The sequence below is a fragment of the Gossypium raimondii genome, chromosome 2, assembly GCF_025698545.1.
Source record: "Gossypium raimondii isolate GPD5lz chromosome 2, ASM2569854v1, whole genome shotgun sequence".
NCBI classification, from domain to species: Eukaryota; Viridiplantae; Streptophyta; class Magnoliopsida; order Malvales; family Malvaceae; genus Gossypium; species Gossypium raimondii.
In genome coordinates, this window is record NC_068566.1 from 12,299,356 (window position 1) to 12,316,391 (window position 17,036).

The 17,036-nt window shown below is 33.9% G+C and overlaps 1 protein-coding gene across 8 annotated transcripts; it reads right to left on the minus strand.

The window, feature by feature from the left end:
• Positions 1 to 9,905: 9,905 nt before the first annotated feature.
• On the minus strand, positions 9,906 to 16,701 carry LOC105788048 (uncharacterized). 8 transcript variants are annotated; one of them, XM_012614725.2, is made up of 14 exons: positions 16,539 to 16,686; positions 16,100 to 16,163; positions 15,137 to 15,278; positions 14,546 to 14,730; positions 14,156 to 14,193; positions 13,997 to 14,076; positions 13,508 to 13,575; positions 13,020 to 13,347; positions 12,467 to 12,579; positions 12,315 to 12,380; positions 11,704 to 11,794; positions 11,483 to 11,550; positions 10,338 to 10,375; positions 9,906 to 10,215 (listed from the first exon to the last, which is right to left on the minus strand). In XM_012614725.2, the coding sequence occupies exons 1-14, from the start codon at positions 16,562 to 16,564 to the stop codon at positions 10,026 to 10,028; spliced, it is 1,497 nt and encodes a 498-aa protein (XP_012470179.1). In that variant the 5' UTR covers positions 16,565 to 16,686; the 3' UTR covers positions 9,906 to 10,025. The 8 variants fall into 8 exon arrangements, with proteins under 8 accessions (XP_012470179.1, XP_012470184.1, XP_012470183.1 ...); XM_012614730.2 differs by lacking the exon at positions 16,100 to 16,163 and adding an exon at positions 15,673 to 15,794 and having other exon boundaries at positions 16,539 to 16,659; XM_012614729.2 differs by lacking the exon at positions 16,100 to 16,163 and adding an exon at positions 16,416 to 16,454 and having other exon boundaries at positions 16,539 to 16,648.
• Between the last annotated feature and the right edge of the window lie 335 nt (positions 16,702 to 17,036).

A 17,036-nucleotide genomic window follows, 5' to 3' on the forward strand; every position in this document is an offset into this window, starting at 1 on the left:
CAATGCCAGTTATGTGGTATAGTTGGATATGTTGTCTAAAAATTTTATTACCAATTTGATGAGAATTTTGCAAGTATCTCTGATGACAATAGGTCGATGTCAATAAACCGTCATCATCTTTTCGATCCAAGACAGGCCGCATCTAACTATAGGGTGCATCATTGGTGTAATAAGTTTCCTAACTCTCAAGAAGGTAGTAGTCAACGGGGGTGTAATTTGTCGAGGCCTTCAATCAGCTGTGATGATCAAATATGGTACCCCGAATCTAGATCCACAAATCATGTTACCAAAAATTTCTCTACACTTAGTCATCATACTGAATATATAAGTACGATTCAACTCTTGATGGGCAATGGGGTTTCTATCCCTATCACTCATGTAGAGACCTCCTCGATTACCACTGGTAATAGACGTTTGTACCTTAAACATGTTTTACATGTTCCAAATGTATGCAAAAACTTGATTTCTGTAGCTCAATTTGAAAAAAGATAACTAAGTGTATTTTGAATTTCATCCTTATCATTGTTTTTTTAAGGACATCAAAACAGGGATGGTTTTGCTGGTGGGACATGCTCATAAAGGGATGTATCGTTTTGCTCCATCAACACAACATATAGGTTTTACAAGTTCGAATGGAACTAGAGTTAGACTATCGCGCACTTATTCAATTGAAGTTGGCAGTTTTCTGTTTGAGTTGTGGCATAAATAGCTTGGCCACCCTGTAATAAAACACTTACTCAAGTGCTTAGAAAATGTAATGCTGTATCAAACTAGTTTGTTTTGTCAAAGGTGTGTGCTCCTTTTTAGTTGGGGAAATCCCATAAATTTTTTTTCCTGATTCTCGAACTGTAATTCATTACCTTTTGAGTTGGTTGTATCCGGTTTATGTGGGTCGACTCCGTTACATTCAAAAGGTTATCTTTACTACCTTTCATTTGTAGATGCATACACTCATTTTACATGGATTTATCTTTTAAAGAAAAAAAGCTAAGGTTCTTGAAAATTTTATTCAGTTTCACAAATTTGTAGAGGTTCAGTTTGGGTACAAGATTAAAAGGCTTCAAAGTGACTAGGGTGGTAAGTATAGACCATTGACTACGATTCTTTCCCAACTAGGCATACAACACAAGCTGACTTGCCCAAATACATTTGAACAAAATAGTATTGTTGAGAGGAAACATAGACATTGGGTAAAGACGAGTCTCACGCTGTTCGTGCAAGCTTCTCTGCCTATGCATCACTAGAGTCATGCATTTTTACATGCTGCTTACTTAATAAATAGGCTCTCCACACCAATTCTTAAAGAGAAATCTCCTTACAAAAAGATGTATCACACACCATTGAACAATATGGTGCTTCAGGTTTTTGGTTTTTGTTGTTATCCATACCTTAGGCCTTATAATAAACATAAACTGCAGTATCGTTTTAGGCCTTGCACTCATCTTGGGTTTAGTTCTAATCATGAAGGTTATAAGTGTCTTGATGAAAATGGCAAATTTTTGTCTCTAGGCATGTGATATTTGATGAAGGTTGTTATCCATTTGCCAAGACAGGGACATTGAAAGAGACATTGTGTACCAAGGGCACTTCATCGATGGTGCATCAATAGTCAGTCATTCCAAATTTACCTCGACAATTATCTACACAATCACCAGTTGCTCCTACTGAAAGGCCACTTGGATAAAGTCATTGTTGGGAGAATTAAGAGTTCAAGTTGCAGGAAAGACAAGCTTTTGGTGTGATAATTCAAGGACAGTGGCGGTGTTTGCTAATTCATTTCTACAGTCAAAGTTCAAGCATATAGAGCTTAACTTATTCTTTGTTCGTGAAAAGGTGGCAATATGCAAGCTAATCGTTGGTTATGTTCTAGTTTAAGACCAAGTGGCAGATCTACTTACAAAACCTTTGTCAGCTAGGTGTTTTAACAAGTCTAGGACACAACTTAAGGTTGTAAGCAAAACCGAGTGTTTACAAAGGTGTTTATCAGTTGGGTGAATATTAAGGAATGAGTCGACCTGTTGTAACAGTCTGATAGTTAGTAGTTATTTTGTTAAGAAATGGTTAGTTATTAGTTATTAAGTAGTTAAAAAAGTTTGTATAAATACCTTAAACTCAAACTCTTGAGGTATGTTTTTGGTTTCTTGCTATTAATAAAAAAGCTATGCATGGTTCTCTTGAGTCATGCTATTTCTCTTCAATGAGTGAGTTCCTGGCTTTCTTCTAACCAAGCTTGCCAAAGCCATTTTATTTTATTTTTTTGTTTATTTGGGTTTCTGAAAACTTAATTAAATCAATTTTCAACACTTCTGTGTGCTCTAGATAGGCATGGTGGAAGAGGTGATGAGGGTGAAGCAAATAGCGGTAAGAATAATGGGGAAGTGGAGTAAAAAGTAATTTTTTTAATAGTATATATTTTAATTTATTATATTTTTAAAAAAATATTTTTTTTTAGAATTAGTACAAAATTGAGATAATTTGTAATATTGATAGTTAATTTTTAAAATCATGATGAAATTGATATAATATGTAAAATTAAAGGCTAGATTTGTTATTATACTAATTTTTAAACTGTCACTTTAAGCTTCCGTAAAAAACTTAACGAAATGGACTAAAAAACAAACACTATTAGTTAGATGAACATTTTGATAGTTTTAAAATTGGGTGATTAAAAAATTTAAGTATAATTGAATGACATGTGATGTAATTTATCCATATTAATTTAATTTAATTTGATAAAATAATATATGATATAAACTAAACATATGAAAAATTGTTTATGAAATCTATTAAAATTTTATTTATGAAATCTATTTTAATTTTTGGAAAGTGCTTTGATTTTGTTTTATTATTTAGAAACTTGTTTTTAATTTATTTTAAGTTTGATTTTAAGGTTAAATATAAAATTAGTACTGAATTTATCCACTTCTCCCATATTGGTACTTAAGGTTTTTTTTGTCCCAGATTAATATCTGAATTTTTCTCCGTCAACTGATTTAGTACTTTTTTTAACGCTGTTAAATCTAAGTCAAGTGGTAGAGTAAGATTGTGACACATGGCATGATGACATCATGATGGTGAACATTTCCAAGTTTCTTTGAAAAGAAATTTAAGAATATTTCTAGATTATTTTTTTATTTTCTTATTTTTCCATGTATTCCTTTCTTCTTCCTTCTTCCTCTCATTGCTTTACTTTTTTTCTTTTTTGAATTCATTCAACATCTCCAAGTTCATTCAACATTTTTGGGTTTCTTTGAAAAGAAATTTAAGAACATTTCTAAGTTTGACGCAACTGTAAATATGAAGTGACTTAAATCTGAGTAAATTAAGTAAAAATTCGAACCACAAGAAATTTAAACTGTAAATCTGAATCATCCAAACTCAAAACATACTCACTAAAATCAATTAAATTGATCAAAATTCAAAAATCTACTTGTAATCTTTCCATATTTTATTAGCAATTCCACCCCATGCCAATGCCTATCCTGAAGGACAATGTTAATGAGAAAGTGTTAGAATCATACAGAACTTTCCCAAATAAAAAACGAAGTGAAATTTTCTGTTTGGTTGATCAATAAACACCATGGAAAATAAATGAAACCATAAATAAATTATATTACCTTAAAAGACCAGCAAACACACACAAACTCATAAAGATGGTCAATGCAATCTAGATACCAATATAGGCATTGTTGGAGGATAGTAAGAACAAGCAAAAGATGTTCATAACAACAACCAAAATTTAAGAAAATGCCAAGAAAATTAGACCAATTAAATCGATCCAATTCACAAATCTACTTGTAATCTTTCCAAATTTTCTCAGCAATTCCACCCCACTTTGAAAAACATACCCTACAAAGGGATCATTTCAAGCTTCCTGGTACTGGAACGTCCCTAGTAGGTCTAATCTCCACAAAATGATGTAAGCGCATGCAATATGGTAGACCTAGAAATAGAAAGTGGACTTATTTCAAAATCTTAAGTTGTTCAGCAGGTTTGATTTGATCATGGCTTCTCTAACAATAATAACAAAAAAATAGGAGAGAAAGGAAAGTCGTTTGGTGCTTCTCCAACTGGTGATGACACTAAAACAAGCGATGACGGTATCGGAGCAAGGTGACCGGTGGAGTAGAATCCCAACGGGATTTCAAGGAGTTCTCTATGAAAAAAATTAGAGGAAATGAAAGAGCAAGAGGAAAAAGTTGATCGGATCCATTATTTGGACCGAAGAACTAACGTCGATGACAATGCTAGAGTGGAGCTATGGTGCATGCTGACGGCAGCTAAGGTTGGGAAAGAGAGGAGGAGAAGAAGAAAAAAATAAGATGGGAACAGGAAAGAATAAAAATAAAGGGAGAGGGAAAAAAAGTAAAATAGAAAAATAGATTATGACATATCATGACATCAACATGCTACATGTCACAATCCTATTTTGTTACTTGTCTTAGATTTAATGGCGTTAAAAAAAGTACCAAACTAATTGATGAAGAAAAATTCGTACTAATCTAGGATTAAAAAACCTTAAGTACCAATCTTGGAGAAGTGAACAAGTTCAAGTACCAATTTTATATTTGACATTTAATTTTATTAATGTATTTTGAAAATATAACATTTTCATATTTTAAAAGTTAAATTCACGTATGATGCGAAAAAGATTAAATTATTTTTAAAACTTTTTAAATGTTGCTTTTAATGCATATCTTTTACAAGTATATAGAGAAACTTTTAATAATGTTTAGAATAATTATTTCTCTTATGTATAAAAAATTATGCAAAAATTTTAAAATACAAAAATAAATGCAAGCATTCAATGGAATAAATTTCAAGACGATGAAATAAACCAATTAAAAACAACATAAAAGGTTTAAAATCTAATTTGACTCTAATTTATACAAACATTAACATATATACAAGTGAATTTAAAGTATACCTTAAATATTAATTTATATAAAAATAGCATTGAATGTAGGGGAAATATACCTTAAATTTGTTGCAAAATAAAAGTAAGGGTAAAGTACACCAACAGTTACTAAACTTTGAAAAGCTACAACTCAGTCACTAAACTTTAAGGAAATAACAAAATAGTCACTAACGTTATCAAAAAGTGATAAATCTATCACCCACTAACATTTTTTTAGGGATGTCAGTTGGGTGGACCCATCCTTGCATTTATGTGTAGAAGGAATGACATGGACAAATTCTCGAAATGATTGCTACACCATCGACCGTGTAACTTTGAAGCCCTAACGTAGGGTATGGTATCATTTCCTTAAATCTCGTCTTAGCCCTTCTACGAACAACTCTACTATTTCCAAGGAATGCATGTGGTTGATGCACTCGATTATGACTAGAAGAAAGATAAATGTTGGAAAAATTATTTTTAGAGAAGTCCACCATTGTGCAAAAAAGAACGCCGGTACCTTAAAATTTTCGTCACTCATTACGACACTGTGCCAAAGAGTAAAGATCCTACTCAGGAAAATGAAGACAAAATCCACATCAAAGGAGCCATAACCAAGTAAATTGTCCTGAGGTTTTAGGGGAGAAAATGCTAAAGCATGTTGGCTCTACATCCACAGCTTCTCCACCTATGACTACAGATGTTGCCCCATCAACATCTCACAGTGACTTTAAGCAAAAAGTGATTGATGCTCTTGAGATGTTGTAACAACAATTTTGGATGATGGAAAAATAACAAATGAGGATAGTCACTGGTCTTGGCGGAGCTCAAGAAGAAATGGCACTATTTTGGAGATATGTCAGACGACGGGACAAAGCCATTAAGAAATCTCTTAAAAATAACTTTACCCGACCTATGCCTACATTCTTTATTTTTCCTAAAGAATTGTTGTTGTAGTCAGAAGATAATGATGAAGATGGAACAGAAACCACTGTAGAGAAGAACATAGAAAAAGAGGGAAAGGAGGACAAAATTGAATCCGTGCATATTGAATCTAATAAGGATGAAGCGAATATAACTCAAACTTCTACACCTGCTACAACTACCACTACACCGAAATCCACTACACCTATGACCGAGCAAGAGCGTGTGCTTCATCAATTGGTTGATGATCTTAGAAAATTAAAAATTGATGATGATGAAGAGATGCCAATAAACCAGCTAAAAAACAAGTGCTACTAGCAAGTTGTTGGGAAATCAGTTCAAGATGATGCTGGTGAAGTGGAAAGGAAGCAATGCTACAAACGCGCTACCAGAAAATCAACCCAACCCAATTAGAGTAACTCAGATTCCTTCCAAGCTTTTGTTTTTATTTTCATTTTCATCTTTTTCATTTTATAACATATGCTTCATGCATTCCTATTTGGTTGTCATTACATTTTTATATTTGTAAGTTGTTGTTTTTGCATTTTGAAATGTTTCATTGTTCCTGCATTGAAGATAATGCATCCCTTAGATTTGGGGGTGTGTTGTGCTGTAAATATAGTATGCAGTAAATATGTTTTAATATTCATGCATTTTGTCATTCATTTTGCCATTACATACAAATGCCAAGTAACTGCCAAACTATGACAAGTATATTGTTACCTATGATGTTTGATGAGGATAATAACTCTTCGATAAAAATAGAAAATTGTGATGGGTGATAGGTATGTTTAGTTTAGTATAGTTGTGTGAAAATTTATTCCTAAAAGTAGAATGCCTTATTTATAATTGTAATTAGTCTATAGTAGGTTTCTTTTAATACATTTAGGAATTTTAAACTTAAATTCAATAAACCGATAGTGTGTAATAATGAATATCATGACAAAATGATAAGAATCAATGTAATGTTTGAAAATGTTGAGTAGATCAATAGTACTTTGTTTGCTCCATCGTATTATTGATAAAAAAACAAGTTCAAATAAGAATGAGTAAAAAAAACAAAAAAAAAATAGTTGAGGGACATTCCACTATAATAATAGGCTGATTAGCTAAGGAGGTAATTGTTTGCTCCATCCATCTTTTTAGTTAAACGCCTTAGCTTCATGAGTGAGTTACATTCAAATTATGGCATGATGTAATACAAGCCAATCTATTGTATGCTCCATTGAGATTGTCAAGTAAAGAAACCATGTGACAAGATGAATTCCCTAGAAAAAAAATAATATTTGTAATTAAAGTTTTGAAATGACAGAATAAATGAGAATAAAGAAACTGAGTTTAGAAGAAAGATAACCTAAGTGCTTTAGGAGGTATTTACTATAGTCAGAATTGCATGAATATTTAGGAATTTTTATTTTTAGGTAACATTTTCTACACGTCGTTTGCTAAACAAACCTACAAAACTTGAATCTTTTATTTTTTGTTTTAATAGAAGATGGAGGTATATAATATACGGCAAGCGGTTTAGGAGTATATATGGTAACTGTGTGTTATGGAAAATTCATGCATTCATGCATACTCATACATATTTTGCTTGAGGACAAGCAATAATTTAGGTTTGGGGGTGTGATAACTCTTGAAAAGAGTTATATTTCAAGCCTTTGGATTGAATTAATTGTTTGTAAATAAGTATATATGTTTGCATTTTTAGGATATTTTTAGAACATTACATAACAAAGCTTGGGTTGTGCTATAAATGTCATTATTTGTTACTGAGGAAGAAAAGTGTTGATTATTGTTGGCAACAGGTGCAGGATGAAGGAGAGAAGAGAGAAAGGAGAAAGGAGAAAGAAAATGAAGGAAGTGAAATATTGCTATGAAGTGTTGGTTAGATTGCCAATAAGAATGCCATGACAATTCCAGGAAAATGACGTAGCACTCAATCCACGTCACTCTCAGCGAGTTATACTTGTACTAGATAAACCACCTTAAAAAAAAGGAAACAAAATGTGTGTACTGAGAGGGAGGGATCTACCCTATAAAGGAGGGAAGAGAGAAAGGATGCAAGAGGACGAGGATTTTGGGGGAGGGAGGAATTGGAGAGCAGTTTTTCTTTGCATTGAATTCTCGTGGAAATTTTCAGAGAAAAGAGATGAGATGGTAACAGCTTACAGAGCAAAAAATCACAGACGCAAGGAAGGGGAAGTGAAATCTACCCTGGGTTTTGTATTAAATTTCAGTATTAAAGTGAAAGCTAGAGTAGCGAGAGCTTCTTGCAGTTCTGCCTTTATTTTCTAATTTGAACTTTATGATTCATAAACAATGATGATGTTGAATGGTTTTATTTTGGATTTGAATATTCAATCCATGAGCTAAATCTCATTAGGTTGGAATTATTTGGGTGAATTTTTATTATCTTTAATGTTCATGGTCTGATTTTGAGTAGATTATTATTTCACTCGATTTGTGATTATTTTAAATGCATGCATGCAAGCTCTAGACATAGATGATTGTCTGGTATGTTGTTAGATCTGATTTAATTCTGAAAAGATTAAATAAAGTGAATTATTAACAATTGATACAGACGAGTATTCGAACGAATATTTGCAACACTCTAGTCATAGAAGTTGCGATTTGTACAGTGAAAGGAAGAACAATCTAGATACCATTCTTGAGTTTTGTAGACATACAAAAACTTGTAATGATTGCTTAAGTTTGGCTCTCGAAAAAAGCAAACTATAGTAGTGAATCCCTGAGCAATAGAATGGTCAAGATTTTGTCATGGCATTATTATGATATAAAAATAAAACCTGAGTAATTCCAACCTTTATCATTCAACAGTACAAATTCTCCCCACTTATTTTTTGAGAGTTGTCACAGCATTTCAATTACCTTAGCATTTTTTTTCATTCGATTTTGTTAATCCATTCATTAATTCTCTTCATCAATTTGTCATTTGTTTCTTTTGTCATTAACATCTTTCGTATAACAACACATGCTTCAATGATTCATCCAAGACACAAATCACTACTCTGTAGAAATTTGGGTGATGCCACACCAAATTCAAATAATATGGCACCTCCAATCACAGTTAAATAATAGAAGTCACTAATAGTTTGTGAATTCATATCGTATTCATATATCTTATTATGCTCAATATATGAATCTTAATATATTAACAATTTTCTCATTATATAGATTTTAAGACGTGAGCATTTTAGTATATTATATTCATATTATGTAATCGTATCTAATTTAATACTATCAATTCAACATTTAGAGCTGATAGTGACCATCTTATACTTTGATGGTTGAGGATGAGTAATGACTTATTTAGCAGTATTAATTCTTTCAGCCATGGGGCCAGAGATAGACAATAATTCCCATATATACTGATTTTAGTTTTAGTAAAGAAGCATCCTTGGTTATCACCCAGGTTAATATCTCACCGCACCAGCCCCAGCCCCCGCCTGATTGGCGCTTCTAACTTGAATGGACCCTGGTTAATGGGGACTTGCCTGTGAAAAATGCGAAATTCTCTAAACCCCTCTTTCAAGTGATGAAACAAATGAATTCCTCAAAACAACATGATCAATTATATGACCCCACAAATCTTGACCAACTCCAACAAATACCTTGAACCCTTAGCCCCATCTTATCTGGATGATCGTGGCCTCGAGTGTCGTGTGGTCATTATCTTTTTTCCCACACAACCAGCTTATTGGGGTGTGTAGTGCTCACACTTCATAGCAAGACCTTTCCTTTTCTTCCCGATGTGAAATATAGCACGACCTGTATTTTACATTCCTTTCCTTCAAGAAGCAACTTTGCCTACCCTTTGAGGGTTTGGCGAAATAATCTCATGACCTTGTCACAATCACTTGGCTCGTGAGCTGTGGGTCTTGACCCTCTCGCTTCAAAACCGACTTATTGGGGCATGCAACACCCACACTTGTACATCCCACACTTGTACATCCCACACCGTGAGATTGAAGTACCCCGCGTACCCTTCGGATATTTGGCGTGACTGACAAATGCAACATGAAATCTTTAACCACTCCCCATCCCTACTTTGCCATATAAATTAGGAAAGTGTCTTCCATTATATTTCTCAGATTTTTTCTCTTTTGTTTAAACTATGTATAAACATGAAACAGCACCAAAACAAACATCTGTATCTCTAATACTTGGATTAACAAAGGAATCAGTCGACTTGCATGTTTTCAGGGAAGGGGATTGAAGCACAACAATGATAATAACCGTTCTCATCATACTTGAATCTTTGAGAAAGATGAGCCTCCCGGATGAGATACTCGCCCCATTCCTCCGATCCAAACTGCTTGAAAATGCCACATGCGTTGAAGAAATCAGACTTTACCTTCCGATTTCCCCTCCTGAACAGTTACACCCCAAATAAATAAATAAATTAAGAAATTAGGGAAGGCACAATCACGAGGTTGTGCAGCACTGCAACTTATAACAATAAATAAACATTATTACAGAAATGGGGTGGCACCTTTCCCGATGCTTCACATTCATCACAGTGGCATGCAACTGAAATTTAACAACAGATACAACATTAATATTTTTTAGACCAGAAGGAAAGGAAAATAAAATGAAACTAAAAAACCAACTAAACATTGCTTCATATGAGGCACACAAGCATATATTTGACTTCTAGATATGATTCTTTTCCCCTTCTTTTGAGCTATTTCCTTCCCTGACAATAGTCTTAACTAGATTTGCAGCAAACAAGTTTGTCGTTCAGTGTTTGACATACAAATCTCAAGGTATACATTTAAGAGAAGGTGCATGTCTTTATGATTTAGAGGATCGTTTCTTGAGGGAGGAAAACCATCAGAGCTGACCCGAGGCAAAGGAGAACCCATAGACTGACCTTGAGGATTGTTTGGGGGGGGGGGGTATAGATGAGTGCTATGGTCCCTGTCATGTAAGAAGAGTTTTACACTTTGCAGGTTTTTTCAAGGTCCATCCATGGTGATATGCACCTTTTACCTATGTTCATTTTTCTGGAGCTTTTCTAGAGAGAACATTGTAACACAGACCAAGGCTCAATGACATATCGCGTTACTATTCATTCATACACTAGGCTTTACTTTACCATACATGGGTGTAATTAAATATTGTTTCCTCACATTTTACAGATTGATATCAGTAAACAAGTATCAAGTGAATGAGGTCGAATTGAAGGAAATGAAGAGCAGAGCATGCCGAAAAGGTGAATCTAGGATTGAAGGGAAGACAAAAATCTCTTTATGCTGGTAGATTTGAACAAACAAATAAGGCATACTTCGTTCTGAGTAAAGAAGATCAAATAAACAAATGAAGAGAACACAGTTACATTGATTGATGATCAGGTGGAGGCTTTATTTACAAGTGGAAACCCAAGGATTTTCTCCTAAATTCGTGAAGTATTCAACATTAAAATCTCAACTAAAAAACAATCAACGCTAAAATATCTCAACAAATAAAAGTGTAGCAAGGACTCATTCAAACTTATTTGAAATTCAAAAAACAGCATTGCTGTTCATTCGTTAATACCAAGAATATCTCAACTAATAACTACACAGATAGCAAAAGCATTTAATACTAGAGGAAAACAGAACAAAGAAAAAACACACATAAGGCCAAAAGTCTTACCTTTAATTCATGTCTGATATCTCGCTCTAGAACAAGCCCAGCCTCAACAAAAGCATCAATAATAACTTCTAAGAAATGATAAGGAAATCAAAAGAGAAATTGACAGAAAAGTTTAAACTTCAACAAAAATTGGGAACATGATTATTGTTCTTCTGTTTCCAAGTGCAGAGTCAAAAGAAAGGAAAGAATATAAACTGGAAGAAAAAAAAAAAAAAGGATACGACAGGCACGTGAAAGTCGATTTTCACTGCCAATTTCTTCTACACGAGCATAGACAACACAGGCTTTATCCAAAGAACCTCTCATGCAATCCTGCGAAGATAGAAAGATTTTAACTCAAGAAGTGTGTCCATGTGTCCTATAAAATGCCCCCAAAATATAATGCAAAATAAATGAAAGCAGCTCCCTCTTTCCAGCAGTCTGACCTCATTAAAATTATTTGTAACTAGCTAACCAAATTAAAGAAAAGGCTGTAAACTAGAGTCTAGCAGTAAATAACAGTCATAAGAGGATAACTCAATTAGCTAATTGAAAACTCGGCAAGAGTACTTTTGATTTACTGCAATCGCTCTCCAGGGTGATGAGTTGAACCTTGAACAACCGCTAAGAAAACCCAATTTTTTATTCTTACAGTTCAGATAATAAGTTCTCCAATGGTATGCAATCAATTAAACCCAAGCATGCTTATCAATATCTTAAAGGAAATTTATGAAAGAGTCAATGCTGTCCGAGTTTGCAGACTAACAGGCTTGAACAGTATTAGCTCATTCACAAGTAAAAATCACATATTAAGCAAGCAAGTGTCAGAATATCAGGGCTACGATAAACTTACCAGACCCTTAAGTCTTACAAACAGAGGTCGATTATCCAAGGCATCCATCACTTTTGGGGAGATACTCTGTGTGGAAAAAACAAAACATTATACATCAAGCAATTCTGGAATTGGCCAATATCCAACTGATCATTCGATTCAAGAGAATTTACCTTCAATACCTCGGTTGCTAAATTAACTCGTTCTTTGTTCCACAACTTCAACATGAGCACCGTCAGGTGAAATGTTTTAGGTTTAATAAATATGGACTTTTCGATTCTCAAGTCTGTCAAGTCCAATATACATCAGCAAGGTTTGTTAAAGCAATAAGAGGAAAATGCTTAGAATGCTGAAATAAAGGTATTGCAAATTAATAATCAATCACAAAGTTCTTGCAATTGCAGGCAGCAGCATCTTGTTCCATGACTGTGGCTTACAACCCCTGAATCTTGGGGATTCATTATTCAGAGAATATTTATTTATTCAAACTCAACATGAAGTGCAATGGTTCCAAACCTTCCAAACATGAAATTTTCAGAGGTCCAGGAAACTTTGTAAATTTGACAAAAGAATTCAGTACTAATACTTGCAATGACCATAAAGGTTTTTGCATGTATATGTGCATATGCAAGGCATATCATGCTATCTATACGTATAGAGTTCTAATATGTGTAAATGGAATTTTAGGAGGAAGGGAAGCATCAAAGAACCAGATTGTTCGCTTGCCTGATAAACTAGAAGACTTTGAGTCTTTAGGCTCTTTAGGTGCATAACTAACAAGAGGTATGCCTCTTACATCCACCTTAACACTTTCCCTGTCATTGGCAACTTTACGTTCGACTGCCACGGCAGATCCTTCATCTAGCTGCTCATCCTGAGCATCACCTTCATAACCATCTCCATCGGAGTTGCCTTCTAGATTCTCACCCGCATTAGCATCACTGATTCCTAATATTGAGTTCTGAAAGTTTACGAGCTTTGCAACCAGCTCGGGGTGTATAGCTAAAGGAAGAGACACAAAATGAGAGTAATCTAGACTTGGAGTCTTAACCGCCTGTATTATGGAAACAACGAACCCAGAAAAGGTTATTCATTATTGGCTACCAGTCATCAAGTTCCTAATGGAAACAAGATATTGATTGCCAGAACTGTCTCATGTTGACTAAATATTTATAAACATTGCATCATAAAATACAGGAAAATAGCTGACTAACCTCATTAATTATATGCTGTATCTCTTTTGAAGCTTTAGCTACGCTAACAGCTGAAGTGCCTTCAATAACTGCATGCAATAACCATTCAGGGAAAAATAAACCATTGGAATTAATTTCACATTTCATATGTCAAGGGCCATTCAACCTAAAGGCATATGCTGTACATGGGGTTCAAGAAAAGTTTTTATTTGCCAACACCATGGAGGCATGGACACTAGCAGGCCCACCACATGCCTTATGCTGAATTGAATTTCCAACACAATAGTGGTGATTTGAGCTCTGGACCACAGGTCCAATGTGCTCTCATACCACGTTAAGAACCATTCAAATATAAGGTAAAAATCCTAGTTAAGGTTCAAGAGAAGTTTTAAAATCATACGACTAAAATTTTTATAACCAGATAAGTTTGGCATTGCTCAGGTTAAAATTGTAGAAGAAATGTGATATAACCAAAAAAGTATTTTAAGGAATTAAAAAACAAAATTTTACTAATAGCATCCTCCTGCTTTGATGACGGAAGGATAATCTGAACTCCTGTCTCCTTTTCAATCTTTTCCTTTGTAGATCCACTGTAGAGAATATAATTTAATTTTAAAAAAATTAAAATAAATCTAAGGATTTGTAATGTTTGGCTGCTGAGCTTCATACTCTTTTCCTCTGACAAATCGAATCACGGAGGCACCAACCTGTTTATCAAGCATAGAGAAAAATAGGGGGAAAATTGAAGGTTACTATGTGGGAAAAAAGAAACAAAAAGAAAAGTCAAAGGCCTAGAGTAGATGCAAACATCATGCATGAACAAAATGCTGATGTGGGAGCTATCAATAGAATAAAAGAAGCTCCAAAAGCTTGTAGTACGTAATTCCTAAAAGGAAGTTCTACTTTAGAATCATTTTCTTCAGGACCAAAAGTTATTAAAATTCAACAGAGATAACAAGAGGTCTTAATCGTTCAATCCTCTTCTAGGGCAAGGACTAACAGCTGTAATGTGCATCAGAAATGCAAGAAAATTTAACATGTTAAACAATTAAACTTTACCTCAACAGAAAGTGAGTGCTTTGCAGCTGAAAGCACTGGATTTTCTTTTGATGCTTCATCTTCAATATCATCCTCAAAGGCTTTAGGACTGACAGTTGCATCCATAACTTCAATCGTCGACTCATTTACTTCTTGCATTTGACTTCCAATTTCTGACTCAACCCCGACATCCTTCACCACAGGCTCTGCAAATTAACATAAAAGACTTTACAGGCCACATAAAATACGATATAAACCAACAAAAGATCCAACTGCCAAGCCAACCAACTGCTAAGAAGTATAAAGCTCCCACAGCTGCTGGATTGTAGAAAACCATATACAGCAATGCAAGTAACAAAAATGTAAAGGACGTTTCCAAATCTGTATTTAATCCAGAAACTGAATAGAAATTTACCTGAAGTCAAGCATTTGAGATTTTCTAAAATACTTTTACTAAGACCAGCAAACAAATGTATGATTACATCAACAATGGAGAGAGATAAAGCCTAACCTTAAAAACATATGTACATATGAATAAGATGACCTTTATCAAAAAGGATATGATAGAGAAGAACATCATGTAGTTTGACTAGTTTCACAAACAAGAAATACCTTCAAGGGAACTAGCTTGAGTACATACTGGTTTCCATACAGGAGTACCTATCCTTCTTTTCATCTTGTCCATTGTGCTGGGCTTATCTTTCACCCCACCTATCCTCAAATCAAGGCTCAATTTTTTATTCAAATATAGCCCCTGCAAGCAAGTTGGTATTACTTTAATGAACCTGACAACCTTGTAAGATTGTATCCTCTTCAACTCTACCACATCTATGGTCTATTCAATTTTAGCAGTTAGGTGGAAAGGAAAGAATACATCCAGATGCCTTTTCCTGACTCTGTAGCATAACATAAGAACTCGAATAGCATAATTCAGACTAAGCTACTAATTTCAGGGAAAAAATATTTGCTTTAAAATAAGACCAAATTTCTTTTTACCTTTCCAAACTCAAAATGGGGCCTTATACCTATTCAATCCAGTGACCAAGCATAGACTTCATCGGTGACCAAAAGTTTAATATTTCGTTCAAATGCAGTAAAGTACTTCATAGTCCTTAACAAATAGAACACAAAAGATCAAGCTAACATACTTGGGATGGGAAGAAGAGAATCACAATGCTGATATAAGGAAATGAACTTGAATAGCTACCGAGGTTGCCATTTTGTGTGATCACTCCGTCTAGATTTGGAACACTGTTTGAGTCTTATAAAGCTATGACATATAACACAAAGTTTACTTGATTTTATTTTAAAATACACACACGAATTATAATTTCACTCTAAAAAAAGACGCCTATACAAACTGAGCCACAACTACCAAAACAAACATACTGGTGACATGGAAGAATCAAAGGGCAGTATTCAATTCAAGTGCTAGCAATGTGGCTTTATGACTTAAGATGATTACACTACCTTACATAAACATTTAAAATGAATATTAAAACAAAGTTTAGAGGGGGGAAATCTTTGAAATCGTGATGCTCTTAAGTCTTAACACATATTCTTTAAGATAAAAACCTGAAAATAATTAACCGGCTTCGATTTGACATAAGTATTTGTGAGCTTCAACAAACGGTCAACTCTGCATAGATAATTAATACTGAATTACCATAGTATTTATTAAAAAATGAAACGCTTTCGGCGATTGAAAGCTTCATGTTTCATTTAATTCATCCGTGTTTCTTTTAAAATCCTTTGAACTTTACAGTACCTAACATATTGAAACAAAAACAACTGCTTGAATTGAAAAAAACAAAAATAGTGCATATATAAACTGCTTGGCAGACAGGAATCAGGTATAACTAAAAGAGGAATGTAAGATTTGAAAGCAAACCTGTTGAAAATGAAAAAACCCAATCGAACTTTTCACTTCCTTTCGAAAAGAAAATTACTATAAGCAGTTTTAGAGCGAAAGTTTCTTAGTAAAGAAACAGAGGGTTAAGTAAAAGAAGCGTACCTGAAAAGAGACTTACAAGCTAACATTCGTATATTTCTGCTTCTGCCGCTGCCGCCTTCTCTTCCTTTGGACTGTGAGCAAGTAGACTTTTGTTCTTTGATTTTTCTGTGCCACGCGTGTGATTTCTTTCCCAGGTAAGAGAACGTGGATATGACAAGAGGAAAAAAAAATCTAAATTAGTAAATGTTAATTGGGTAAACTACACTGCACGTCATCAAACTATACTTAAGTTTCTTTTTTGGTCACATAACTTTTAAAACTTTCAATATGGTCACTCAACTAATCAAGTTTGTTTTTTATTCATTTCCGTGAAGTGCCAAAAAGTGTTTGATGGAAGTGTGAGATGGTAGTTTAAATGTTAATATAATAACAAATTTAACCATCAATTTGATCATGATTTTTTAAAAATTAACCATCAACATGAAAAATGATCTCAATTTAGTCTTAATTCTTAAATATTCAAAAATATAAAAATACATAAATATTTTCAAAATTTTA

Coding starts and splice junctions, on each gene's coding strand:
- LOC105788048 (XM_012614725.2), bottom strand. CDS start 16,564: ATGTTAGCTTGTAAGTCTCTTTTCAG. Junction 12,381..12,466: donor TAGCAACCGAGGTATTGAAG/GTAAATTCTCTT, acceptor TTTTCCACACAG/AGTATCTCCCCAAAAGTGAT. Junction 11,795..12,314: donor TTGTAAGACTTAAGGGTCTG/GTAAGTTTATCG, acceptor CTATCTTCGCAG/GATTGCATGAGAGGTTCTTT.